This window comes from Ambystoma mexicanum, chromosome 1p (assembly GCF_040938575.1).
Source record: "Ambystoma mexicanum isolate Mex_15411 chromosome 1p, UKY_AmexF1_1, whole genome shotgun sequence".
Lineage (NCBI taxonomy): Eukaryota > Metazoa > Chordata > Amphibia > Caudata > Ambystomatidae > Ambystoma > Ambystoma mexicanum.
The window spans coordinates 91027784-91055037 of NC_090921.1; the positions used below are offsets into that span (position 1 = coordinate 91027784).

At 48.5% G+C, this 27254-nt stretch overlaps 1 protein-coding gene across 1 annotated transcript in view; it reads left to right on the forward strand.

Moving 5' to 3' along the window:
- Window positions 1-27254, forward strand: part of SLC25A11 (solute carrier family 25 member 11) — a 143433-nt gene that overhangs the window by 81033 nt on the left and 35146 nt on the right. Inside the window, exon 6 of the mRNA XM_069643856.1 lies at window positions 570-669. Coding sequence (XP_069499957.1) covers window positions 570-669 — 100 coding nt within the window. The remainder of the gene's footprint in view (window positions 1-569; window positions 670-27254) is intronic.

Below are 27254 nucleotides of genomic sequence, written 5' to 3' on the forward strand. Positions count from 1 at the left end.
TTGTGTAGTCTTTACTTGCATTATTTTCAGTTTCATTTAACTATCTTCACTGTTATTTTAAAACGTTAAACAATGGCACGTGGGGGGGGTGCGGGGGGGGGGGGGGGAATGCCGAACTGCTTGATACAAGATGTGGCTAATTAAAGGTTCTGCAAAATGAATTCTTCTATTGAGAAAAGCGGTGTTGTGTTCCTCTCCCTTCTCTGGACAAGCATTGGTGAGGTTCTAGCAGCTGAGTACCCTACTCCCCTGCCTTGATGCCACAGTAGGAGGGGGCAGATTCAGAAAGGGAAGTCGTTGCTAGTGGCCGTCCATGCACAATGTGTATTGTGCACTGGTGTATGAACCTCGGAGGTGAATGCGTCCTCCTAGATGCAACGATAACATTAGGATGAGGCGATGGAGAGCAAACGTTGCAGCAGAGCCGAAACATGCTTGGCGCTTTTGTCACAGACCAATGAACTTATCCGTGGTCCCAGGGGGTCTTGCAAGCACTGTTCATGCCATGCCATGTCTGCCATCTTCACTGTGAATGAGTACTTGACTTCTTCTTCTTTCTTTCCATCTAGGCTACTTCAGAGACAATATCCTTTGCCATTTCTGTGCGAGTATGATCAGCGGGCTTGTGACCACCGCTGCCTCCATGCCCGTGGACATTGCAAAAACGAGGTATGTGATGGACCATGGCCCAAAGCCTCAGCTGATGTGAAAGCCTCATAAAGTAAACCTCTTCATCAGGGCGCTATGTGCTGGTGACTTAATGAAGCTCGTGGAAAACCAATGGCAAAACATCAAAGCGCGAACCCCAAGACAAGCAGACCAACCAGGAAAGAGCTCTCGTAGGGAATCCTCGCCAAGCTCCTTCCACTGGTGTCTGTTGAGTAGGTGTAAGACACTGTGCCTGGTTCTCAAGGCTCCTTGTTTACCCAGCCACTCTGCTTCTCATCGGTAGTCTGCCGTTCCACCCAAATGCTACTTGTGTTCATCAGCAAATCTTGAGCCATCATTTTGTTTTGCCCGCCTAACGGGCAGTCCTTCTTTGTTCTCTCAATAAGGCTTTGCCATTCTCCACCTATCTCTTTGTGGCATTTCTGAGCTGTTATAAAAGGAGAAAGACCATGTCTTCAAATGTGTATGAAATGGTTTCGTGTAGATGGAGCATTATTATTGAATTGTCAAGACATAGCTTTGTATTCTTAGCTCCGCAGATTTCTTAAACTTTGGGAAGGATCAATGTCTGGATGGAAGTTTAAACATCTAAATTCCACCCAGAATATCGATAGGTCTCCTGCCCGCGGAAAGTTAAAGGACTAAACCAAGCCTTTCTCTGTGAGCCGACTCGTTCCAAGTACTTATGCATTTCAGAGAGTCTTGATTTTCACTCCGCATTTCTATCATAAGCGCCTGTAATGGTATCAGATGATCTTTATAAGTGGACATTATATAAGAAAAGTTCACATGGAAGAAATCATGGAGGATTTCATTGTTTTGGTCTTGAGGATAGTAATGGCAGACATATCACGTGTGTGATCTATATTGCTGCGTGCTGGCGATCTCCCACTTCTACATGCTGTAAGAATATGTGATGTGCTACCACTGTGATGAATCGGAGGCGATTCTCCCAGAAAACCTGGCCTGGGACCCTTCTCATGTGGCCAGGGAAAGGCAGACGCTTCCTGAGCCTAACCTTGGTGGTGGTGTCCTGCGGGAGGATCACTTGAGTGGGGAACCAGGTCAAGAAGACTGGGAAAACCCCTTGAATACATTGCAAGTCCCACAATGCCTTAAGTACTGGGACGAGGAAGAGGGAGAAAGAGGCACTAAACTGCCAAAAGCAGGCTAATGGTTCCAATGACCCACACCTTAGCAGGACTTCTGAATATAAATGGCCCCCTCAGGTGCAGCCACATAAGTGATGGGTGGAAGGTTTTGAATGAATCTGAACCCCTGGCATTGCTCTGGGCAACCATCCACATCACCGATTTTTAGCTTTTCTGTGCCTTTGCAAGGGGTCTAGCCATGTGCAAATCAGTCAGGTACTGCCACCTATGGTAGTAGCCCAGCCCGAACTGCTAGGCCAGGTCTCTCTGCACAGAAAACACAAGCAACCCCAGACATGTTTCGGCCTTGTTGGGACTACTCAGTGAGGTGCAGCTTGGTTCCCTGTGGCGCAGCGAGCAAGGGACCCACGTCTGGACATACCCTCTCTCACATAGTGAGACACTATAACCACAAAAGCAATAGGTGGAATGTTGCAGGCCATTAGAAGAAGAGCCTGGAGGTGGAGTAGTTGCAGAGGAAGAAGAAAGCAAGCAGAGATGCTGGCGCCGCCACTGTGTGTAGAGCGGGCGACGGTCCTCAGAGGGTCGGTGGTTTGGGGACGAGAGGCGGGATTGGTGAGTTGGGGACGAGAGGCGGGATTGGTGAGTTGGGGACGAGAGGCGGGATTGGTGAGTTGGGGACGAGAGGAGGGATCGGTGGGTTGGGGATGAGAGGCGGGATCGGTGGGCTGGGGTGAGAGACGGGATCGGTGGTCTGGGGATGAGAGGCGGTGTCTGGGCTGGGTTGAGAGGCGGTGTCTGTGGGCTGGGTTGAGAGGCGGTGTCTGTGGGCTGGGTTGAGAGGCGGTGTCTGTGGGCTGGGTTGAGAGGCGGTGTCTGTGGGATGGGTTGAGAGGCGGTGTCTGTGAGCTGGGGTGAGAGGCGGTGTCTGTGAGCTGGGGTGAGAGGCGGTGTCTGTGAGCTGGGGTGAGAGGCGGTGTCTGTGAGCTGGGTTGAGAGGCGGTGTCTGTGGGATGGATTGAGAGGCGGTGTCTGTGAGCTGGGGTGAGAGGCGGTGTCTGAGCTGGGGTGAGAGGCGGTGTCTGTGAGCTGGGGTGAGAGGCGGTGTCTGTGAGCTGGGGTGAGAGGCGGTGTCTGTGAGCTGGGGTGAGAGGCGGTGTCTGTGAGCTGGGGTGAGAGGCGGTGTCTGTGAGCTGGGGTGAGAGGCGGTGTCTGTGAGCTGGGGTGAGAGGCGGGATCTGTGGGCTGAGGTGAAAGACTGAAAGCATTGGAATATTGTGAGTGGTGGAATGCATTGGCTTGGTGTGAATGGAAATCTATTCGATTGAACAAAGCTGCATCATGATGGTGAGAGTGGTTGGGTCCATTGTGTTGGGGCGAGATGCGGGGGTGAGAGGCAGGATCCATACATTTGGGATGAATGGGTGCAGAGATGTATATGCAGTTATGCAAGAGAGGCTGTGAACTCCAACTACAAGTTGAAAAATAGGCGGGCTGTGTCCTTTTACATTACTAAAGCCTTTTAATAATCTCTTAACGTAGGATCAGGTTATTATACCACTTGCCAGTATCTAGGCCTACAGGGAACCTCTTGACCAGTAATTTATCTTTACGAATGCAGCAGGCAGGATACATATTGACATTCTGCTGCCTTTGTTTCCTTTGAAAGCTCACTCTGGGTGGGATTTAGGTCTTTAAACTTCCATCCAGATATTGACCCTTCTCAAATTTTGGGAAATCTGCAAACTTGTGTAAGCTATGTCTTGGCAATTTGATAATAATATCTGTCTACCATGCTACCTGAACAAAATTATTTTACTCAAAATATGTCTGTTGCAGGAGGACTCTTCTCGTACACCTCTGACTGGCCTTCCATATGCTTTTGTCCTCTGTACACCTCCCTATTTTTCCCGGTAGGAAAGTCTTTCTCCTAAAGGTGCCAGTACATGTGTTCTCTTGGTAGGTTCTTTTTTTAGTTCATAACACTTTGCAAGTTTTGTTCTTAAAATGCTTCTTCTTTTTCATCTTTTCCAGTCTGGTCTATGCTGAGGAGTTCTGTCTTTTTAGATCTGTAGGATTCTTAAACTCCCCATGTCAATATCTGATTTCGCAAAAAACACATCTGCTCTTTAGTATTTTGGCACGTGTGTAGGTCCTGCCTTCATACTTTCAAATCATGTGCTATCTTTTTAACAACCTCTTCCAGTTGGCTTAGGAAGGGTGCAGTGCCATTGGAGACCGGAGAACACCACACACCACATCTTGGGTTGGAAAGTAAAAACGGCTACGTTTTAATCCATTTAACAATATGAGGCCTGGTGCCAACATTAAAACACGACCCTAATAACCGCTCTACATTGTTAAAACTACAAAACGACATTTCAATACATCGTAACACATATTTACATTGTTTCCTCCTTGTGTCAGTCAGTCCCAGGTGTAACTGCCAACTCCGCCCCCTTTTGACGTTTTGCCTAGCATTCTTTTTTTTTTTTTAAACTCTTTTTATTGTTACTGACGGTCAACACAGATTAAACTCATTGCACCCACATTCGTTGGTACATACACTTCAATAATTGTCAAAAGCATAGATCAGAGATCATACAAACAATTTACACAGGCGGTTCCTCATCAGAGGCCATTTCACACAAGTACATTCTGAACGAGGCCCATATGTCCTTGGGGCGACATCCCGTTGTCACAGTCATGGTGTATTGTTCCTCACATTCGTTTATGTAGGCCAGATCACGAATAAAATGTTCAGTTTTTGGCGGAGAGGTACTTGTCCAACATCTCAGTATACACCGTTTGGCCACAGCACAGGCTATATTGAATAGTCGTCTGATCTTTTCACCTTGTTTGCCTATATCTCCGAACAAGTATTTCGGTGGATGCATGTCCGCAGGGACCTGCGTAATGTCTCCAAGTATCCCCGCCACCTCTCTCCAGAATGTAGCAACTGGGGGGCATTCCCAATACATGTGATATGTTCCCGCTTGGCTAGCCTTGCATTTAGGGCAGTCCCCCGAGTGGGTCGTTGAGAACTTGGCCATCTTTGCAGGAGTGTAGTGCAGTCTATTTAAGATCTTGAACTGAATAGGTCTGAGCCCTGCGTTCATGGATACAGCTTTGGTAAGCATACAGTATTTCGCCCATTTTTCTTCCGGGATATTCAAGTTCAGGTCTTCCTCCCATTTGGCTTTTACCTGGTTTGTGGTGGGTGTGTGTAGTTGTACCAGTGCATAAAGTTTAGAGACTCCCAGCCCCGTACCAGATGTGGCGGCTTGTACGCAGGGATGGGATGGTGGCTCGTCCGGGAAGAGTGGCCAGCGTGCATTAAATGCGGATTTCATCCTATGGTATTCAAGTGTTTTGGTTGGTCCCCCTCCTAACGCCTCCCTGAGTTCCTCGAGCGTTACAAATCTGCCATTCGGGAACATGTCCCGCATTTGGATTTCCCTGTCTGGGTCCCAGTGTCTTTGTATCGTCTTATCCAATGTGGGTTGTATGCCGGGGTATTTCCAAAGGGGTACATCTGGGTCATATGGGGTATCTATCTTCAGTTTTTTATATTCCCGTCCCACACAAAGGAGACCACCATTGGTCTTATTTTCTCAAAGAAGGTTTTGCCTGGCCAGATTGGTATATTAGTGAATAAATATAATAACTTAGGGAGCACGACCATTTTAAGAATCGCAACCCTGCCATTTAGGGATATGGGTAGCTTGACCCATGTTTGCAATTTTGCCTTCAACGTTTGCATTATCGTTTCATAGTTGTCTACAAAGAGTGTTTTTTTGTCACGGGACACTAGCTGGATGTGTCCGGTTGCCCACTTAAGGTTTCCCGTGGATCCCGGGCATGTGGTTTGAGGTGTCAGTGGTAGTATTTCGGATTTTTCGTTGTTTATTTTATATCCCGAGTATTTAGCGAATTAATTTATATCTTACATTACAGGTGCCAAATTGGTCTCAGGGTTCCTAAGGTATAATAGAGTATCATCCGCATATAAAGAAATCGATTGGGGTGGGCCGGACATTCTTATCCCTTTATCCCCGTGTTTTAGCCTAATCAATATGGCCATTGGTTCAATAGTCAGTGCAAACAATATTGGTGAGAATGGACACCCCTTCCTGGTACCTCTGCCCAGTGCAAAGAATTCAGAGATCACAGTGTTTGTAAGGACCCTCGCCCCGGTTTTTTTGTACAGTAATTTAACATAGCTGATGAAATTGGGACCCATTCCAAATCTTCCTAGTACTTCAAATAGGTACACCCAGGACACCGAATCAAATGCTTTCTCGGCGTCCAGTGACACCGCCACAGCTTGAGCCTCTGGGCCGATCTGCGCCATTATTGCAAACAGTCTGCGCAAATTGAACGCAGTGGATCTTGTAGGGATGAATCCGTTCTGATCTGGATGAATCAGTGACGGCATGCTTGTAAATAGTCTATTTGCCAGGACTTTGGAGAAAATTTTAGCATTGACGTTGATGAGCGATAATGGTCTGTACGATGACATATCTTGTGGGGGACGGCGGGGCTTCAGTAAAACTGTCATTACAGCTTCTCGCATGGATCCGGGGAGCTCCCCAAGTTCCAGCGCTTCCTCCCATACTTTTAACAAGATTGGGGCAAGTTCCTTTTCACATTCTTTGTATAGCTCCACCCCCAGCCCGTCAGATCCTGGGGCCTTTCCCGAATGCAATGCTTTTATGGCTTCTATGATTTCTTCCTCCGTGATTGGGCTATCAAGGGCCATTTTTGTGTCTGGTGGGAGGGTCGGGAATTCAAGGTTATTCAAGTATGCCTGTATTTCCGGTACAGTTTTCTCGTCTGCGTTTGAGTACAGTTTCTGGTAAAATTACAGGAATTCAAGATTAATGGATCTACTCCCGGTCACCATTCCACTCTCCGTGCTTTCAATACATGTTATCGGAGTGTGTTGGCGATCCGCCCTGATGATATTGGCCAGAGCTTTTCCCGCCTTGTTCCCCTCCCCATATCTACGTGCCCTGGCTCGGGCTGCTATGTATTGCAGTTCTCTCATGGCAAGCTTATTAAATTCCTTTAGGAGATGATTTATGTCAGCTAATGTATCCTTATTTCGGGTCTCGCTATAAGAGTTCTCTAATTGCCGAAGCCGCGTTTCTGTTTCAGTTAGTTCCTGTCTCACCGCTTTAAGCAGCCCAGAGGATTTGGAGATCAGAGTTCCCCTAACCCAGACCTTGAAAGCCTCCCATAATGTTGAATATCTATCCACTGTTCCCATATTGTTGTTGAAGAATTCTTCCATTTCTATATGTAGTGCCTCCGCGATATTAGGGTCTTTGAGTATATGTGTGGGCATTCTCCATCTTTTCTGCGGTTTCGGGACATCCCCAAACATCAAGTCCAGGGATATTGGGGAGTGGTCAGATAATGTTCGTGGGTATATTTCACAGCTTTCTAACCCTCCCAACATGTCTTCCGACACCCACCAATAATCTATGCGAGATTCCGAGTCATGCATGCTTGAATAGTACGTGTACTCCTTCGCATCCGGATGCAGCGCCCTCCAGGCATCTCGTAGCATCAGCTGTGGCCTAACCTGATCTAGGATTATAGATGCTTTAGACCGCACCCGCTTGGCTCTGGAGGATCTGTCTAGATTTGGGTCTAGTATTAAATTGAAATCTCCCCCCCAGACAATACTAGTAGTATCTAGTGTAATCAGTAATTCCAGTATATTGAGATAAAAGTCCGGGTCATCTATATTGGGGCCATAGGTGTTAACCAATGCGATCGATTTCCCCGCAACCTCTCCCCAGATCAGTACATATCTCCCCAGGGGGTCTTCTTTATGTCCTTTTGGTCTGGAATCCCAGTGATGGATGTAGTATGGTTATGACTCCTCGTGCCTGAGTCGAATATTCTGTGTGGTATCTTTGCTTGCCCCATACGGCCATTATACTTGTGTTGCCGGGGCCTTGTGTATGTGTCTCCTGTAACATGACTATATGGGGTGAGTGTCTATTAATGTAAGTTCCTAGTTTTGGAGGGTTTGTTCAGGCCCCTGACGTTCCACGACAGCAGTCTGATTTTCATCCCCTTGCCATTGTCAGTGCCCCCCGCCATCGTATCTGCTCACTATTACAGTGTTATCCAAATACCGTACAATGTGCATGGCGCAATTATCTGTTCGACCTTCAACAAAACAACTTTTCAACTTTTCAACAAAAGCTCCATTTTCTCCCCTTCCCCCCCACCCCCCACCCTCATCATCCGCCCCCCACCCTCATCATCCGCCCCAACTGGATGATTTAACCTTACAAACTGTTGGAGATCTCCTGGGGTTGCCATGTTGCCGCTGTGTGGCCGCCCGCTCGAGCTCGCAGTCCGACTTCCACATTTTCCTGTGGTGCATCACCGCATACTTCTTCCTGTTCCGTTTCTGTGGTAGGCACTTACTTTGATTCCCCCTGTCTCAGAGTATCATCGGTCCGCCTCGGGGCGGGGTCCGCCATTTTTATCCGGGCCCCGGCCTACTGGGGGAAGAGGTATATGTGACTCGATATAGGCCATTGCAGCCGCCGGATTCTCAAAAAAGTGTGCTCTTCCTCCGTGCTGAATGCGCATTTTGGCAGGGAATATTAATGCATACTGGACCTGACGTGCTCGTAAAAGTTTTTTCACTGGTTCGTAGGATCGTCGGTTGGCCTGGACGCCTGCCGAGAAATCTGGGTATGTGGATGCGGTTCTCCTCATAATGTACCGTGCCTTGCTCACAGGCTTTTTTAAGAATCGTATCTCTGTCCCTGTAATTTAGGAGGCGCGCTATGATCGTGTGGGGTGGCGCCCCTGGTTTTGGTGTCGGAGCCAGTGTGCAATGTGCCCTTTCTATCAGAAAGTGTTCCGAAAAAGTTTCAGGTCCGAAGAGGGTCTGTAGGAGATCTTCTACTTGTTGTTCCATAGCTCCCTTGCCGAATTTTTCGGACACCCCAACAATTCTTATGTTATTTCTTCTTGAGTGAGATTCGAGATCCTCGCATTTAGATTGTATTCGGAGAAAGTCGTTTTTTAGTTGCGTTATGTCTCGAGCATGGCTTGCAATAGTGTCCTCGTTGTTACTGATTCTGCCTTTGGCTTCTGTTATTCTGGAGCTTTCTTTATCCACTCTTGCCTTCAATGACCCAATAGTTGAGACAATATCATCCAGTTTCACGTTTATCGCGAGGAAGCCATTTTGTACAATCGTGGTTAACTTGTCGACCTCACTTACAGCTTCAGTTCCGATGTTAGGGGCGGCGGATGTTTCTGCCATCGACTCCGTTCCTTGGCTGTTGGTGAACAAGTCCATTGGGCCCCTTTTCCTAGCCCCCGCTCCTTTCGTCGGTTTATCAGGCATTAGTGCTGTCCTCGCGGCCAGGGCCAGCAGTCTCTATCGCACCGTCTCCTCCCCGAAGCACTCACAATACGTAGCTTAATGGCGGGTTCGGTACATGTCGCTTGGGTCACTTCTCACCCGTTCCTGCCGCACCTTCACTGTTATTCTTCCCTCCACAGACACGTTGGTCGCCTCAGCTTGTGGGAAGTGGTCGCTTGTCGGTGTCGGATCGCCGGACCTCTATGGTCTGCCGCCTAGAGCGTCTGCGGTTGCTTCCACTGCCCGCGTGGATCTGAGAGGCGGCCCGCGTTCCCAACTCTCGCCGCCAACAGTTGCATGCGCTCTATTTCCGTCCTACAATAGCGTTTTTCTTCAGGATTTCTGCCGTTGAGTGCAGGATTGTTCCGCTGCAGCCTCCACTCTTCAAAATCATCCGCGGGGTGCTCCAATTTAGGATCGTTTTGTTAAGGATGTTCGTCGGAACGGAGCCCGCGCTCTAGGCGGCCATCTTGTATCAGAAGAGACTTGCATAGCATTCTTGCTGACCTCCGCCGCCATACCCTCTGTTTGGGGGGTGATCCCAGGAAGCATCCTTTCCTTGTCTGACTCCTTCTGCCTCCTGCCCCCCCCACTCTTTAGCCGTCCAGTCTCACATCGGGCCCCTTTTGACGGGCTAAAGCCAACCTAGTGGGAGGCAGACCGTGCCCTCACCACTTTACCTAACCGGCCTCGACCCCCCCCCCCGGAACTATCGACCACACAGTATTCCAACCATCCTTGCACCGTGTGTATTGGTCCGGTAAATGGACCCCATCACGATGAAAGTTCTCGTTTCCTCTCACCAATTCATTGGCCAGTATGTGCAAACGTCCTCCCGCCAGTCGGGCTAGTTCAATGTTCAGTTTCCTTGCAGAAGTGTTTCGCGGCCTTGCAGACCCCGGTATCCCCAAATTTGTCCTGGGGATGATCTGGGACCAAACGATCACTGCCTGTGGGCAAAAGTTGACTAACCAGCCAAACGGGGAGACCAATGCCAGCTGTAGATCCTTTCTCCCTATTGGCACCAGGTCGCCCCCTCACCCCCAATCTGTAAAATAACCAAATCCGTTTCTGGTAACTGATGTCTCACTCTGCAGTTCGTCATGATGTTTCTCACTTGGCATACCCGCATGTCCTCCTGGACGATCCAGATACAGTATATTACTGTTCCTGTGTCATTGAGCTCTCTGGTCCTACCACCCATACCACCAGCCTTCGGGGCATCCTCTATGGAAAAGATGGCCGTCAGCTTTTCAGCTCAAAGTTGCTATAGGCAGCAATACACCAGACTCTGCAGTCGCAAGCGGGGTCTCCGGGTTAGAGAGGTCGGCCCTTTCGATACTACTCTTCAGTGGGAAGGTCAAGATGACATTTTGTGCAAAGGGGTCAAAGAAGAGCACCTGGCGGTTCGCGAGAACGCAGGGCAAGACTACACTCTCAGCCACTACTTTTCCCACTGCAGCATCCACAGCTCCAAAACCCCTTTGCTGGCTTGGTCCACAAGACTGTGGTTGGGGGCAGGCTGACTCTGCATTTGTAAGATTGGCCAAGCATAACTTCCAATGCTTGGGCACTGCAAATAGTAGCTCGTGCCTATTGCCACCCAGTTCTAAAAAGGCCTCTGGATTGTCCATCAGGAAACCAATCATTGAAAGATCCAGATCTGCTCCTCCTTCAGGAGATTATCACTCTTGGAAAAGGGTAGGATAGAGTTAGTACCTGTGGCGAAAAGGAATCAAGGTTGGTATTCGCTCCATTTCCTCATTCCCACGAAAGAGGGAGGACTGAAACCTATCTTGGACTTTGGACGCTTGAACAAGTTACTCAGTAAGGACAAGTTCAAGATGGTCACTCTTTTGCTGATTCTCCAGGCCCTTCAGCTTCAGGCTGGATGGTGTCACTGGACCTTCAGCATGCTTACTTCCAGTTCATCACACGCACAGGAAGTAGCCAAGGTTCTCTGTTGGTGGGGTCTCCATTTCAGTTACCAGTTCTGTCTTTCAGGCTACCCTACGCCCAAGGGTTTTCCCCAAGCTGATGGCGGTGGTGGCACCCAAATAAGGAGGGGCAGAATTCACGTCTACCTTTACCTGGACGATTGGCTGCTTGTTCTCCCAAGCAGCTTCTGGAGCATCTTCTACACCTGCCACTCCCCCCCCCCCCCAGTCTGGGCTTCTTCCTAAATGTAAAGAAGTCCCACATGACCATTTCTCAGAAGCTTCAGTTTATTGGAGCAGTCCTGTATTCTTCCTCAGGGAAAGCTCATATCATATCATAAATGCCATATCATACCATGACCATTTCTCAGAAGCTTCAGTTTATTGGAGCAGTCCTGTATTCTTCCTCAGGGAAAGCTCATATCATATCATAAATGCCATATCATACCATGACCATTTCTCAGAAGCTTCCGTTTATTGGAGCAGTCCTGTATTCTTCCGCAGGGAAAGCTCATATCATATCATAAATGCCATATCATACCATGACCATTTCTCAGAAGCTTCCATTTTGCCTCCCGAGGTAAGGGCTCAACATCTTCTGCAGATGATCCAATAATGTGTAAGTGCTGTGAGGGGTCAGAAATGTGAGGCGGACAACTTGGTAAAGGTTTTTCACAAATAACCATTTTATTAACTCAAAAGGGTGTGACAAGTGCCTCACTATCCCTAACCTAAAGTGGATTTCCTTGCCTATCAAAACAAGACTAATGGAAACACACTAACCAAAGGAATCTATCCCTCACACTTATACATACATGAACTCATAGAGGTACAATATGGCAATTCAGGTTTAACAGAAATAACAATTATATTTAACATGAACCTGGATGCTTGTAGCTTGGGTCAGATTCCCTTGCCCAGGCTCAAACACAGGATTTTCCAATATTCCAAACAAGAAAGTTCCCTTTTTATATATAGCCAAGTTCTATTCATAAAATTCTTCTTGTTCCAAAAAGTCTTTTACTTGCCACTTGACAACTTTCCACATAATCAAAACAAAAGTCTTAATCTACAAACTGGTAATACTTCTTGGAAAATTGACAATTCAACAATTCTTCTTGATTCACAACAATGTCTTTTGTCAGGATAATTTTTACCACAATCCATCTACCGCAATAGTGACCTTGCCACTTCTTTACCTTTCTACGACAATGCAGTACTTTAATGTCTTCTTCCTGGCCCTGGTGGTAATCTGCCAAGACTACCACTAACAATCCATGTCCCGGTATACTCCCCTTCCAGGACAAAAATTCCTACCACTGCTACATGTACTTTGTGGTAAGACTTGCTTCAAACTTCCATGAAAGTCTTTGACCTTTAACAGCATTTAGGAATCACAATTCCTTCTCGTAAGACACAATACACATTGATACTGTTCATTCCACTGACGTCTTTGCCCCAGGCAATGCAGGTTCTGTTTCTCTCCTCCTTGATAACTCTTACAAGGAAGGGTTCTCTCCTCCCATTCTTTTTCTTTCACTTTCACATCAAACAACTGCTAATAATGTTTCTTTATCACATTTGCGTTTCATTGGCTTAAGCAATGCTTGTTGGTGGGTGGTTTAACTGTGGGAACTAAGGTTACAGTCTGTCTGTAATATCACTCCTCATATATTGCCAATTCAGGCTATTTGTACGCCAAAGTATTGTCCCCTCTTTACTTTAGCAATGGTGGTTATTGGTCTTCTTTAGTGTTACCCCGCTTGACTTTGGCAATGTGGATTTTTGTCTGACTGTAATATTTCCCACTTTTTATGCTGGCAGTTATGGTTGTAACCTTGCTTTCCTATACAGTGAGTATAGCACCAACGCAACCTTCTTACATTAGTTCGATATACATAATTGTTGCGAGCGGTCAGCGTTGGACTACGGAGCGTTCCGGGGTTTCCTAATACAGGTAAACTCGCTGGTTTCTTCACACGCATCCGCTCAATCCACTGCCACTGCTTCTTCTCCTGCCAGCCTCTGTCGTATGCCTGTGGCGCTTAGGAAAGGGTCTGCTTTGCTCCTCCTGCACTCCGGTGCTCGCCAGCCATCAGAATAAGGCATACAATGAACAGAGTCTATCTCTCTCACGGGACAGCTTGTAAATCTACCGCTTCCCGCTGTGCAACCTCTGCAGTTCAGAGTTCACACTCTGAAGATCCTCTCAGGACCAGTCTCCGCTTCCACAACAGCGGCGGCTCCGACGTCTTCAGTTCTCTGCTGCTGCAACTGTGGCTCACAACTCCTGCTGCTGCTCCACCTTCTAGTTTTAATAGCCTGCACCTGACGGGGCCTAATATATTCAAAGGTCCTGTTCAGGTGTGGGTCATTAGAACCACTAGACTGCACCTTGCACTTTTGTGCCTCCAAGTCCCTCTTCCTCGTCCCAGTACTTCGGCATTGTGGGACTTGAAGTACCCAATTTTTTAGATTTCTTTTTAGATCACAAATACAGTCCTCCATATTAATCAATTCACTCTTGTATTAATCATTTCAATCTTTTTAGTAAACATACTTTTGGGGAAGAATTTATGAGAGGGTAATGATTGATTTAGATTTAAGGGAGAATTATACTCATTAGAAGTCAGTCTTAATATTCTGCTTCATATATGCATTTTCCCAATGATTTTCCTACCAACAAAATGGGTAGGTCTGAGAAGACAAGCCATTAGGTATTCTCGCAACTTGGACATATCCCTTCTGAAAAAGACAAATGCTGCGTCTCTCCCAACACAGTCATCCCAGTCCCTTTGGTGACCTTCTACTCCCAGGTGAACCTCCTGGCTAATACCACCCCCAGGGTTAGATTTGGGCATGGGGTGCCTAATACCACCCCCAGGGTTAGATTTGGGTATGGGGTGCCTTAGGCAGGGTTTTTGTGCGGGCTCTGCAGGATTCATCAGTGCCCAGTATCTTCCGGCCTTCGATTTTCTGAGGTTGCTCGGTCTTATGGCATCCTGTATTTACCTGGTGCCAGAAGCCTGTCTGAGGATGAGGTCTCTATAATGGGCCCTCAGATCTCCGTGGCACAGTTCTCCGGCTGGATGCCGGCCCTTCTCCAGGTTCCGTGCAGGGTCGCACAGGACCTCCTGTGGTGGGCCTTCATGGAGAATGTGATGAAAGGGGAACCTTTTTGGCAGCCATGGCCACAAATAACAGTTGTGAGAGACTCCTCCCTTATAGGAGGGAGAGCTCACATGTACAACCTGTCAATCGGCAGTCTTTGGTCTCTGTCAGAATGCACACTTCATATAAACCTTTTGGAGCTGAGGGCAATCGGACCAGCGCTGATGGCTTTTCTGCAATCTGTATGGGGGAAGAATGTCCTGATGGCGACGGACAACACAGAGGCCATGCATTGACTCAACAAGAGAGGTGTAGAGTTGCAACCACTGTGCAGAGAAGCTATGCAGCTCTGGTTCTGGGCACTACAAGAAGGAATCTCTGTCAGCAGTTCATCTAGCCGGAGAGGACATCACAGCAGCGGACGCTCTGAGCAGGCAGAGCAGAGTCTCCCACGAGTGGGAGGTAGCCTAGGAAGGTCTTTTACAGGTCTTTGCCCTTTGGGGAACCCTGCAAGTGGATCTGTTTGCGTCCAGTGTCAACAGGAAATGCGGCCTGTTCTGCTTTAGGGAATTTCCTCAAAGAAGAGCTCTTGGGAACGTGTTTGCGGTGGATTGGGATTTTCCATTCCTTTATTTCTTCAGTACCCCTTTATTCCTCATGTCATCAGGAGGTTGAGGAAGGTCACGGAAACCCATGATCCTGATTGGTCCGGATTGGGCCAGGAGGACGTGGTACCTGGACTTTCTAGATGTGTCCATCGGCCCTCCAATTTGTCTTCCCCGAAAGAGAGGACTTACTCTCACAAAGGGATGTCGCCTTCTTCACCCAGAAATCAGAACTCTGAACCTTCACGCCTGGTTTCTGAGAAGTTAAGATACAAAGATTCTATCCTTGCAGAAGACGTAATGGAGGTGTTGCTTTCGGCCAGAAGGCTAGCAACGAAAGTTCTGTACCGCTGCCATTGGAACAAATTTTGCAGCTGGTGCAGAACTAAGAACATTGACCCTTTTACTTGCGACACTCTATCCGTGTTTTCCTTCTTACTAGATCTGGCCCATCAGGGGCTGCTGGTTTCCACTGCAAAGGGAAACCTTCCAGCGCCTTCAATTTTAAGCGCTTTCCTGGACAGGGTTCCTTTTTTAAATTTCTATTGTGGACAGTTCCTGAAGGGTCCGACTAACATCTTTCCTCCGGTTCCAATTATGCCACCGGTCTGGGATTTGAACTTGATGTTGAAGTTTCTAATGGGAGCTTCTTTTGAAACTCTGCATTCATGTCCACTGAGAATGCTGACTTTGAAGACCATCTTTCTAATTGCAATTACATCGGCTCGCACAGTGAGCGAGCTTGAAGCCCTTTCTTCGAAACCACCATTTACAACCTTTTTTAAGGATAAGATGGTATTAAGGGTCTGTCTGTCTTTCTTGCCAAAAGTAGTGTCGGAATTCCATTTGGTACAAAAGATTGTGTTGCCTGGGTTTTATCCTCCACCTTATCCTTCTAAATATGAGGAGAAGTTGCACCGTTTAGACCCTAAAAAGGCTTTAAGCTTCTATATTAGCCGGAAGGTTTAAAATCAGACTAGATGACCTGCTCTTTGTGGGCTATTTGGGTCACAAATAAGGGCAGGCTGTAACCAAGCAAACCATTTCCCGAAGGATTATTTTATGCATTTCTGAATGCTGTGGTTTGGCGGGCAAACACTTGCCCGATGATTTGAGAGCGCATTCCACCCAAGAATTGGCTGCTACTTCCTCTCTTCAGAGAGGGGTGCCTGTACAAGACATATGCAATGCTGCAACTTTGCCTTCTTTGCGCACTTTTAGCAAGCCTTGCTGTCTGGATTCTTTGTCAGGTCAGAAAGCTAAATGTGGCAAGGCTGTGCTTCACAGCATAAACCAACAATAAATTCTGGATTCCCACCGCCTTCAACATACTGCGTTGGGAGCCTATTAAAGATGAGGAATCTGTGGGAGGACACAATCCACTAGAAGAACAAATGACTTTTTCCTGGTAATGTTCTTTCAACTGGATGTTCCACCCACAGATTCCTCATCGCCCTCCCAGCCTGCCCCTCTAATTAGCGAGTATTTCCATTGTTACTGCTTCCTCTCTTTCAACATCTGGTTAATAACCTTTGAGACGGCTGTGCATAGGAGGGGGAAAAACATGAACTGAGGCATGGGTGCCACGCAAGCTACTTATACCAGTGTCGACATCACGGCCGAGAGCAGTACAGAGGCCATTGAGGACCACGAGTCGACGATACACGGAACCCTCTACTATAGTTTCCAAAGCTGCAAGCACACTTGCGCATATATCAGAGATGAGGAATCCGTGAGTGAAACATCCAGTAGAAAGAACATTACATGGGGTAAGTAATTTGTTCTTCTCTCCTTTATCTGGTATTTGTTCGGAGTCTTCATAGACTTCCCACACAGGGTTGTTCAATCTCCTCTTTATCGGTTTTACACAGTTGCAATTGCACAGGTTTATGTACTGAAATGAGTTTCTCTTCCTCTATTTGGTGGCCACGGCGGCCTTCCGCTTGCCCCGTTTCGACCTTTTAGCTCTCTGTATGTGGGGGAAGGTTGCGGGCCATGGAACTTGCTTGGGTCATCCTGTTATACTGCTTTTCTCATTCCTTGGTTTTGTCGCGCTCACGTTCTTGCCTTCGCCTCTGCCGGGTACGGAGATTGACTATGGGAATCTGTTCGTGTTCCCAGTTGCCTCCTCATTCTGCATTTTCGTTGGTCTCCCGTTCTCGGCTTCCCTTCTGCCATCTACAGGGGTTAACGATAGGAAGCTGTTCGATTTCCCACTTCCCTGCTCTGATGGTCTCAGCGTGTTTCGTTGGTCGTCCTGCCCACCAGGATATGGATGTGGTCTCGCCATCTCCTGCTTTCCTGCTTCACAACAACTGCGTTGTTGGGTACGCCGGGCATCCAGCATCTCACTCTGGTGCTCTGCAGCTCTTTGAAAACCGACGGCTATGTGGCTCCCCTCTGGTCCGCATGCTCAGGTCAGGGGGCTTCCCCCTGCATAGGAGGCTATCTGCTTCTACATGTTCCTTCATTTGTTCCAGTTAAGTATACATCTTCTCTTAAATAGACATTCTCCTTTCTTTCTCCGGGGTGGTTGGTTCCAACATTACCGTCAGCCAAATATGCAGATGTTACATTAGACTTTGTAGCAGAGTCCCATGTATGCTACCATGTTGTGTGGTTTAGGGAGTTCCTCACAGGAACGGGAGTCCTTGTCCCCTAAAGGGGAGTCTCTCCCAGTGAGGTGCCCCTTGCCCAGACACCAAGGGAGGGTCTTGCGGAGCGGGCACCCCCCTCTAGCCTCAAAGGGGGAGGCTCCCCCTTAAGGAGGAGGGGTGAATACCTTAATTTGTCACACCACACAGGGACCCCTCCCAGCCTTGGGAGGAGGCCTACCAGGGCGAATGCCAGAGCCAGTATTACCCCAGAGTTGGGTAGAGGGCATTGACGGTGTGGGTAGTCTCTCTCTCAACCCCCTATAATCCCCCAGGGCCCCCGAAATGCTGTGAAATGTGATAAGTGGCACCACCTTCAAGGATTACCATGCACCCTCCATTCTGGCCAAGGTCTTTATCCTTCCTGCCAGAACTACCAGGACCAGAAAGCATTGCCAGATTAACTGAACGCAGCAAGCTGCAAAAGAAAACCAGCACCTTCCTGACGGACTCCAATAAACCAGCACCTGTCAAGAAAAAGGAGCACTCACTGCAGTGAGGTAACGAGACACCGACCCAATTTCCAAGGGGAGCCATACAGAGACTGTTGAATTTGCCATGTAGAAAATGGGGCAGGGCTAAAACGGGCTAAGATGTCTTTGAAATGGAACCGCCCACCCCTGGGCAAATGGAAAGATAACTAAACCTCAGATTCAGGTGGAGAAAGTAGGCAATGGGGGTGTGGGCGGGGGCCCTGGGGGCTGGAAGAAGGAACGCCCGGAAGACACAGGTATAAAAAGCCTATGAAGACAGACTGTAGAGTTTGTGGGATTTTAAGGGTGCGGTCAGGCAAGTGAAGGAGGACTGAGAGATGAGGATGGAAGGGGTGGAGCAGTGTGTTGAGAAATCTGTGTGGCAGTTGGATTGGAGTGCAGCTGGGGCATTGTGTGTAAGAGAGAAGAGTGGCATCTAGTGGAAACAGTGTAGCTGTGTTTTGGGGAATGTATGGGTGAGTGAGTGGTAGTGGAGGGCCGGGTAGTTTAGGTGTATAATAGAGGGGTGGGGAAGTTGGTCAGTATGAGAGTGGCAGGAGAGGGAAGAGACTGGGGAGTGAGCGGGACATAGGATGAAAAAGGCATGGGTAGGGAGTAAGACGGGGTAGTAGGAGAAATTTCAGACTTGAGGTAGTCAGGAGTGGAGAGTGAGATGCCTGGTGGGTCAGAAGAGGCAAGAGGTGGGAAAGATAGTGGAGAGAAGTGGGAGAGAGGGAATGAGCAGAGAGGATGAAGGAGGGATGCCAGGAGGTGAAAACCGGTGGGGGTATGAGGGTAGAAGAGAATGTGGGTAGAACAAGACACGAGGAAGATCAGAGAGGGAGTTGAAGGGGGGGAAATCTTTCCCCCATTGACTCGCTGTCTCCAGAGCCCTGGTTCTCTCTAGGATGGACTACTACAGCAGCCTTTTCCTCAACCTCCCTGCTTCTGCCCTGCACCCTCTGCAACTCATCCAGAACAGAACCACAAGACTTCTCCTTAGCCTCAAGCCCAGGGACCACATCTCTCTGGTGCTGAAATCCCTTCACTGGCTCCCCGTGGCTGCAAGGATCAAGTTCCAGACCTTCTACATTGTCCACAATGCTTTCTGGGGCCTGGGACATACCCACCTGCAACGTTGCCTACCTAAATACTGTCCCTCACGATCCCTCTGCTCATCTACCTCCAATCTTCTGCTAGTGAGCCGGTTCTCCAAGCAGAGATTTTGAGTGAGATCCTTATCCTCAGCAGGTGCCTCCATCTGGAATAGCCTCCATGCCACCTGTTGGGATATTACTTTTATTACTTGATTTAAGGTTCAGTTATTCAGAATGTCATGTGTTCATACAATCAATAGTTGGTACTTTGCTTCATTACCTATCGATGCTATTGTGAGGTAATGCATTCTTTTCAGAGTGTTGTGCTTTGAGAGTGTTCTGTATCAGTCAGTTGGTGCCTGCTTCTTGAGGCAGTGCCTGCTGTCACATAGAGTTATACTTAATAAAGTACCAAAGTGTTCATCCTTGGTTTGGCCCCGTATTCCTAACCCCACCCTTGCTCTAGAGCCTGATCTTCTTAAGTTCCGGAAACTCCTCAAGACCTTTCTCTTCTCCTCTTCCTTCTCTCTCCCTCTACCCTGATAACCTAGCTCTCTGCTCTTGCCCGCCCTCCCTCCCTCCTCTTCCTTACAGCTTGCTGACTGGCCACCTGGTGTACCTCAGAGTCTCACAGGTCCTGGGCACCCATGCTAGTACTCTCTCGCACTTGTCTCAGGGCCCTGCACCCCACCCACCCTTCACTGCACTTGAGAAATAACCCATGAGAGTGGCTCTCCGTGCACTTACCCCAGTCTCCACCAACTGGGTGCACTTAGACATCCCCCTCCCTGTGACCTTCTGTGCACTTGCACGATCCAAATGAACAATGGCGAAGATGGTCTGTTCTCCCTTGTCCTCACCCCTTAATTGCACTGGGTAAAACTGCAGAATCGTCCTCAGGCCTATTTTCTGTGTCTCACCTGTTAAATGTATTATACGCACTTATTATACGCACTTACTCTGCCTGTGCAGACCACTATCATCTCAGAATTTCAAGGGCTCTGAGCGACTGTTTTTTTCTCCATGTTTCCCACCCTCCTTGAGCGCTTTGAAACACTTGCCTGTGTATAGGCGCTTTATAAATAAACGAGACCATACCATTCTCCTACTTTTCCCTGATTAACTTCTGATGTGCATTTTCGGACACTAACACTAGGTGGCGCACATTACTCAAAATATGGTAAAGGTGCATTGTGCCGCGAGCGGAAATGTACTGGAGCCCATTCTTTCGCTGTTTCGCAGATGATGAACAAATGTGTTCGTCTTGGTGCCGAAATTGACCCCTCCTCCCCTCACCCGCTAATGCGGGCAAAACTGTGGGTCAAAATAGTTGGACCCCGAGGTCAATTGCGGGGAACGATCCGCCTCCATGCGCACTCGTGTACAAAAGTTCCCCTCTGTGCCTTTTCCTCATTTCCACCACGTTAGTGGAAACACCGCCTGCAAAATACTCTCTGCAGGCAGCATTTTCGATGGATTCCGCTTTTACCGGGTGGTGGTTTCAGGCAGGCCCGTGGGAATCCAAGCTGGTGTTAATTCACCTGCATGTGCCTAACGGAGCAGGAAATGGAGGCGGACGCCTCCTCAACTCCGCCACACACATGTAGCAAAATGAAGCAGAACGATTTCCAGTCTGCTTCACCGTGAACACGGGCATCGGATCCGACGCATTGCTTTGCCGAAAGATCTGTATTTTTCTGTGAACGGCACGAGTCTCTTAGAACTAACTTCACTTGGTAAATTCCAGTTTCTTTGGCGATACACATCCTTTAGGGATTATTGTCACTTATTTTTCCCAAAATTGCCACAGGTACATCCGTGGGTCAGTTCCATGGACGTGCATTACTGAAATAACATGTTGGTATATTACTGAGTATGATTTCTTTGTGTAGCATATGACCTTCCCACGCAACTGGGAAACACGCAGTCAGTATCCGTTTCAGTGCTGGGTGAAATCTATCCGCCAGATTAGGAGTGGTGGGGTGGCCGTCTAAATCCCCATTTTAGGAGTCCATAGAGCGCAATGGGAATCTACCCATTACTGAGGGTGAAGTGGAGAATTCACCTCCAAGCTTTAGCTGGAGGCGAATCCCCAACTTTACATTCACAGTCGGAGCCTCATCACGAGTTTGGCCTCAGCCCTTAAATGCGGGTTAACTGTATTAGCGCCGCATTTGAGGGTTTGCCAAATCACGAGTTGATCGCAAAATGGCATTTTTACTTCCAGCTTTTTGCTGAAGGTAAAAATGACAGTTTTTGAGACTTTTTCAGCACTATTAGTGCCAGCGGTAATAGCGCTCCCCAACCCCATTGGGTCTATAGGACCCATTGAGGAATGGGTGAATTACTGCCCCCCCCAGCAACTTGTGATCCGGTGCACATTGCGCTGGTCCGAGTTGCAGGAGGGCAATTAGCGTTGGGCAGTATTACCGTCCAACTCGTGATGAGGGCCTCGATATTTGGCCTTGCAGTAAAAGCACGGACGGCATCAGGGTCTTTGAACCTTTTCAGTTGAAAGTGGCCTCGAGCATCAGGGGTTGCCCCCAGCAACTGGCCCCATGTTGCCAGTCAGCAGTCTTATAACACAGCAATATCTTCCTATTATTTATTTCATTAGAGGGCTTTAAATTAGCACATTGCAGCACTGGCCTTACAAGCTGCGTTTGCTGGAGCCCTTCTGGCTGTCACTTCCCTTGGGGAATACAGAAGTGTTAGATCACCCTGTTGCCTTTTAACACTAGTTTCTCCACATCAGCAACTTGCTGACAAAGAAGGATTTATAGCTTTTCAGTGGACATTTAATGTCTCGGCTACCTGCTGGCCTGCCATCTTGTGATAATCAGCGGCTATTTACCCTGGCTATATTTCTTTGCTTCAGCCTGGTTTCTGCTAAAGCATGGGGGGACCCCCACCAACGAATTGAAATGAGCCCCCACACACCTTCAGCCATGTCTGGGTAAAAGTGGTGGTAACGGAATTCCCGCCACTTATTTTAGAACTTCGCTGAAGCCACCCACAAACAGGAAGGGAGCAGGGCTGGTACAAGGCTGGTGGGCTAAGACCTTTGTACCTTGCTTCGTACTGCGGGCCCCCATCGTCATCCTCCTCCTCCTCCTATCACTGTTGGGTAAGATGTTCATAATTATGATAAATCTTCCTGTCCTGTATGAACCCCAGAACCTTTTGCTTGGACTTGGTAACTCTTTTACCTTGTCCCTAGGTGAAGGAGATTTTTTTTCCCCTCTCACCTATTCGTTTACTCTTTTTATGGGTAACCTTTTTATGTCTCTCTATAGTGTATGGTTGAAGTTATAGTTTCCTACAACTTTTGGGTTTAGGCTGGGTTGCCCCTTTGGGCTCCCCAGTTAATTTCTCTTTAATATACTTGGGTGAATTACTGTACCTAAGTAGCAAAGGGGGATTTTCATCCCCTTTACATTTTGTATACGTGAGCCAGCACACCCCACCTTATGGGGAGTGATGGGGGACTTCAATATATCCCCTTTCTTACTTTTCTGGTCGCATTTTGTTACAATTGCAAGGTTACTCGAATGGCTGGTGTCAGTGTAACTACTTTTATGACTTTTTGTCACTATTTCTCGCAGACTGTTAATTCAGCCTTGGTAATGCATAGAAGAGCCACCATTTTGCAAAGATAGTAGGCTCCTTCTTTTGTCGCCATTTCTTGTGTGCTTACTGTTTCTGAGGTCTTCCCCTGCCATTCTAGGCAGGAACGACCTCAGTGGAAGTTTTAATCGTCAGCGGGAATCCTTTGAATTCACTACCCAGGCTCCAGAGTGTCTGAGAAGGCAGGAAGCGAGGGAGGAGTCCAAAACTCTCCAGCCCTTGTCTTCCACCTTCCCTGAAAGGAACCAACTGATTGGACACCCAGACCGCCCCTTTCTGTAAAATTCAGGGGGGAGATTGCAGAAGTTGTGCTGTGGTTCTTGTTAAATACTCCAAACCTGGAAGCAGCTGACAGGTCGAAACCAAATATGTAGGTGAAGAAACGACGGCCATAGCAATTTCCAACAACCCCAGAGCCTGCTGTGTAACCAGAGCTTGTTGTAGCCCTTCCTTCCAATTGATCTAGGTGTCCCGAATGCAACGACCCCTACCGAGAGGCTGGTGAGATCCAGTAGACTCGAGACGACCTAAATTTTGAGCCACCCCACGACATGCTACGACCTTGCTGGGCTGCAGTTCCCCAATACCCTGAGACCTCGAGCCATTACACGGTACATGGCCTTCCAAATTCTGAATCTCGCTGGACCTTTGGTGGCATCCTGCTGGACCTCCAGAGACTCTGAAATCCCCTCACCGGAGTGTTGGACCCAATAAGTGATGAGAATTCGATCAACGATATTCAGTCTTCTCCTGGATCCTGAAAAAGGGTGCCAAAACCACAATGCTACAGCCAGCCTCGAAGAATCTCTTGCCTGTAGCCTTCCCTGTTGAGCCCTGCTGCAGATTCCCGTCCAGTGTCCTTTCTTCACTCACCACGATAAGGAATTCAAGGACCGGGTTTTCGGCTGTAGATCATGAAAACGTCCTGCTGCAAATTCTTCTGTGCTGAGGTACTGTGTTGGCTGGGCTATTGCTTACCTTAAGCCTTTTGTGATTCCTGTGAAGCTTTGGTGGTGATTTGTGTGATTGGGAGCTCCCTCTTCCATTTCACCCAGGCCCAATGCTGGAATCCCTCTAGCGTGTCTTCTCTGAAGTCCCTGGACCCCTTCTGCAACTCTAGAGTAAAGTACTTACTTGTTTGACGAGCCTTACTCAGGAACTCTGGCTGTTCATCATGTTATGCCTATACTGACCCTGTCAAAAGCTGGCCTCTTGACCACTAGAGTCCCTCTTCTGCCACTGGGAAAACTCATGCTTCAAGATTAGGGAAGAATTTACAAGATCAGGCCTTTGCCTCGAACTGTATCAAGTTTTGAAAGTCTTTTACTGATCTATGAGTTGTATTGGTAACTGTCCCTCTGAAATATGAGCAGTTGCAAAAGGTATTGTTTATCTTAGAATGTGTTCTGCCCTTCCTAAAATAATATGGGATTATTTAGCTTGCCTATGAATTGGATCCCCCCCTCTTCCCAAAAGTAATGCTGTTGGTGTCACCTGTTTCTTTCTAGAAAATAAATGTATACGCTTACCAACCGGGTCTTGCTTCCCCTGACCTGCTGGATAGCCTGTCTAGAATAAGTCTGCGTTGGGTTTTATACACCTTTGAATAGCTGTGGGCCATTCTGAATAAGTGTACTGTGGATTTTGTTTGCAATCCTAAAATAGTGTAAAGGGTTATTGCTTACCTTAATCTGTGTTCCACTGATCTAAAAAGCAACTGGAATAATGTATTACAACATTATGGGCCTCATTACACGGTAGGCGGTAGGGACATACCGTTACCGGTAAGGGATTACCGATATCGGTAAATCCCCTCCCCAATCACGACCCGGACATACCGCTATTAGCGGCACCGCAAAGTACGGTGGCACTATTAGCGGCAAGTCCGTGAGCGCGCGGCCCCTCAGACCGGAAATAGCGGCATAGCGCTAATATCACGGCATCACGAGCCATGCGTACATGGCAATACCGGCATGTACTAGACCCAAAGAACCCTTACCGGCAAGGCGCTAATACCGGCATCGCGAACCACACGTTAAAAGAGCACAGCAGAGTTCCAACCTGCCACAGGTGGACAAAATCAGCACAGGTGGAGGCAATGGAGACTGGCAGCACAAAAGAGCACACCACACCCCTCCCCACACACATTCCCACACCAAGATGGATGCAATACTAGCAGCATTACATGGGCTAGAGGACATGATTGCTGTGCAGCAGCTACAACAGGCAGCACAGAGGAGACGCAGGAGGAGGAGGAGGAGGGCAAGACAGGCGCAGCAAGCACCACCAGTGCACCTAGTGATACCACAGAGGCAGCCACCAATTCCCAGGATCAGAGCCAGTCCAGTCAACCTAACCCCTGAGCAGATACACACCCTGTACCGTCTGGACTGGGATACCATCACCACCATAGTAGACATGATATACAACGACATTGTGAGTCTCATTGACATCCGTACTGCCATCCCCCCTCTACTGAAGGTAGTAACAGTGCTCCACTTCTTGGCCACAGGCACCTACCAGCATACGGTAGGTCAGATGCATGGCATATCACAACCAGTATTCTCACGCACACTGAACCAGGTGCTCGATGCCCTCCTGCAGCACACAAGTCAACACATATACATGCCACGGACTGCCCAGGAGATCTCCAACACCAAAGTAGGCTTCCATACACTGGCAGGCATCCCAAGTTGCATTGGGGCCATCGACTGTACCCATGTAGAACTGGTGGTCCCACATGCCAATGAGGTAGTGTACCGTAACAGAAAGCAATACCACTCCATCAACGTCCAAATGGTATGTGACTCCAATAAGATCATCACACATTGCTGTGCCCGATATCCCGGTTCAACCCATGATGCAATGGTCCTGCGGAACTCGACAATACCACGATACATGGAGCGACATGCTGGACAACGTTCGTGGCTACTTGGTGAGTAGCAGGCTGACCACATGTCAGTGTGATGTGGATTGTGAGTGGGGGGGGGAGATGCATACTCCAACTGGCCGTGAATGGGGGGGGGGGGAGATGCATACTCCAACTGGGCGTGAATGGGGGGGGGGAGATGCATACTCCAACTGGCCGTGAATGGGGGGGGGGGAGATGCATACTCCAACTGGGCGTGAACTTGTGTCATGAGAAGAATGGACATACATATTTGCATCACTGTACAGTGAGGCAGCCCACAATGGACCAGAGACAAAACCACATGCCGGAAGTGAGTGCCACGGCAAACATATCAATCCATTACGCCAAACAGGCCATTCCAAACAACATGCACACCGCACAACACACCATTCCCCCATTACACAAATCAGCAACATGCATATCAAAATCACAACTGAAATGTACGCTGAACTACATCAGAAATGGTCCGCGCACATGAGTGCATACAAATGGATCCCCTGTAGCCATTGTGGTGAGGCACACCCGTACCCCACCACAGAATTGCCATCATACAGCATGGGGACATCAACTAAGGAATGGCAGTGTACTAGCAGTGTGGCACTAACGTTGCCAGGGCCAGGAAACACAAATCACTTAAACTCTGGCGGGACATGGCAATCCCTGCTGTATGCATGCATGGTGCATGTCCACTTGCAAGGACCACCTCACCTTCCCACATTGCAGTTACCCTGATTGCCATGCGTGCTTGGATCAGTGGATGTCGTTGAATATGCAATGTTTGTTTGTGTGACATGTGCACGCTCCACATTATGTAGACACTTACACATACCCATTGTTGCACCCATGCAGGTGATGCAGGTTATCCCCTGAAGAGGTGGCTCCTTACCCCTGTGCGGAACCCACAGAACAGGCACGAAGAGGACTACAATCATGCACACACCCGTACCCGCGTGGTGATCGAGCAGACATTCGGCCTATTGAAGGAACGCTTCCGGTGCCTCAGCAGGTCGGGCGGGGCACTCCTGTACGGGCATGAGAAGGTGGCCAAGATCACCATGGCATGTGTCATGCTTCACAATATGTGTATCAGACGGAATGTGCCAATGCCCCCTGACATAGAACTGCGACCACCGTCTGAGGATGATGACGGGGATGAGGATGGAGGAGAGGGGGCTGCAGGTCATGCAGGTGGCGATGCCCATGAGGGACGTGCTGTGCGGCAGCACCTGATAGACCATTGTTTCTGATGCACATGGATTAGGAGGGTGCAATTGGTGTTCAGCTCAGGGCACGGGGTGTATGGAGGACATAATCACAGTGCACCCTTCAACAATAAAACACACATACACAATTATCAATGTCCAGTCATGTGATTATCCATGCCATTACGTCTGTATTGAGCATTATGACATTCAAACGTGCATGTACCCTCCACCCAAAACAGCCTCACCCCCCTCCCCCCACAACTCCCCCAAACACCCTCACCCCCCTCCCCCCACAACTCCCCCAAACACCCTCACCCCCCTTCCCCCACAACTCCACCGAACATGGTGTGCACATCAGTGCTGCATTAGTTCCCAAGTGTCAACAGGGACAGGCTGGCCCTACTTCCCTCCTCCACTACCACCATTGGGGGGTTGTGAGTCTGACCGC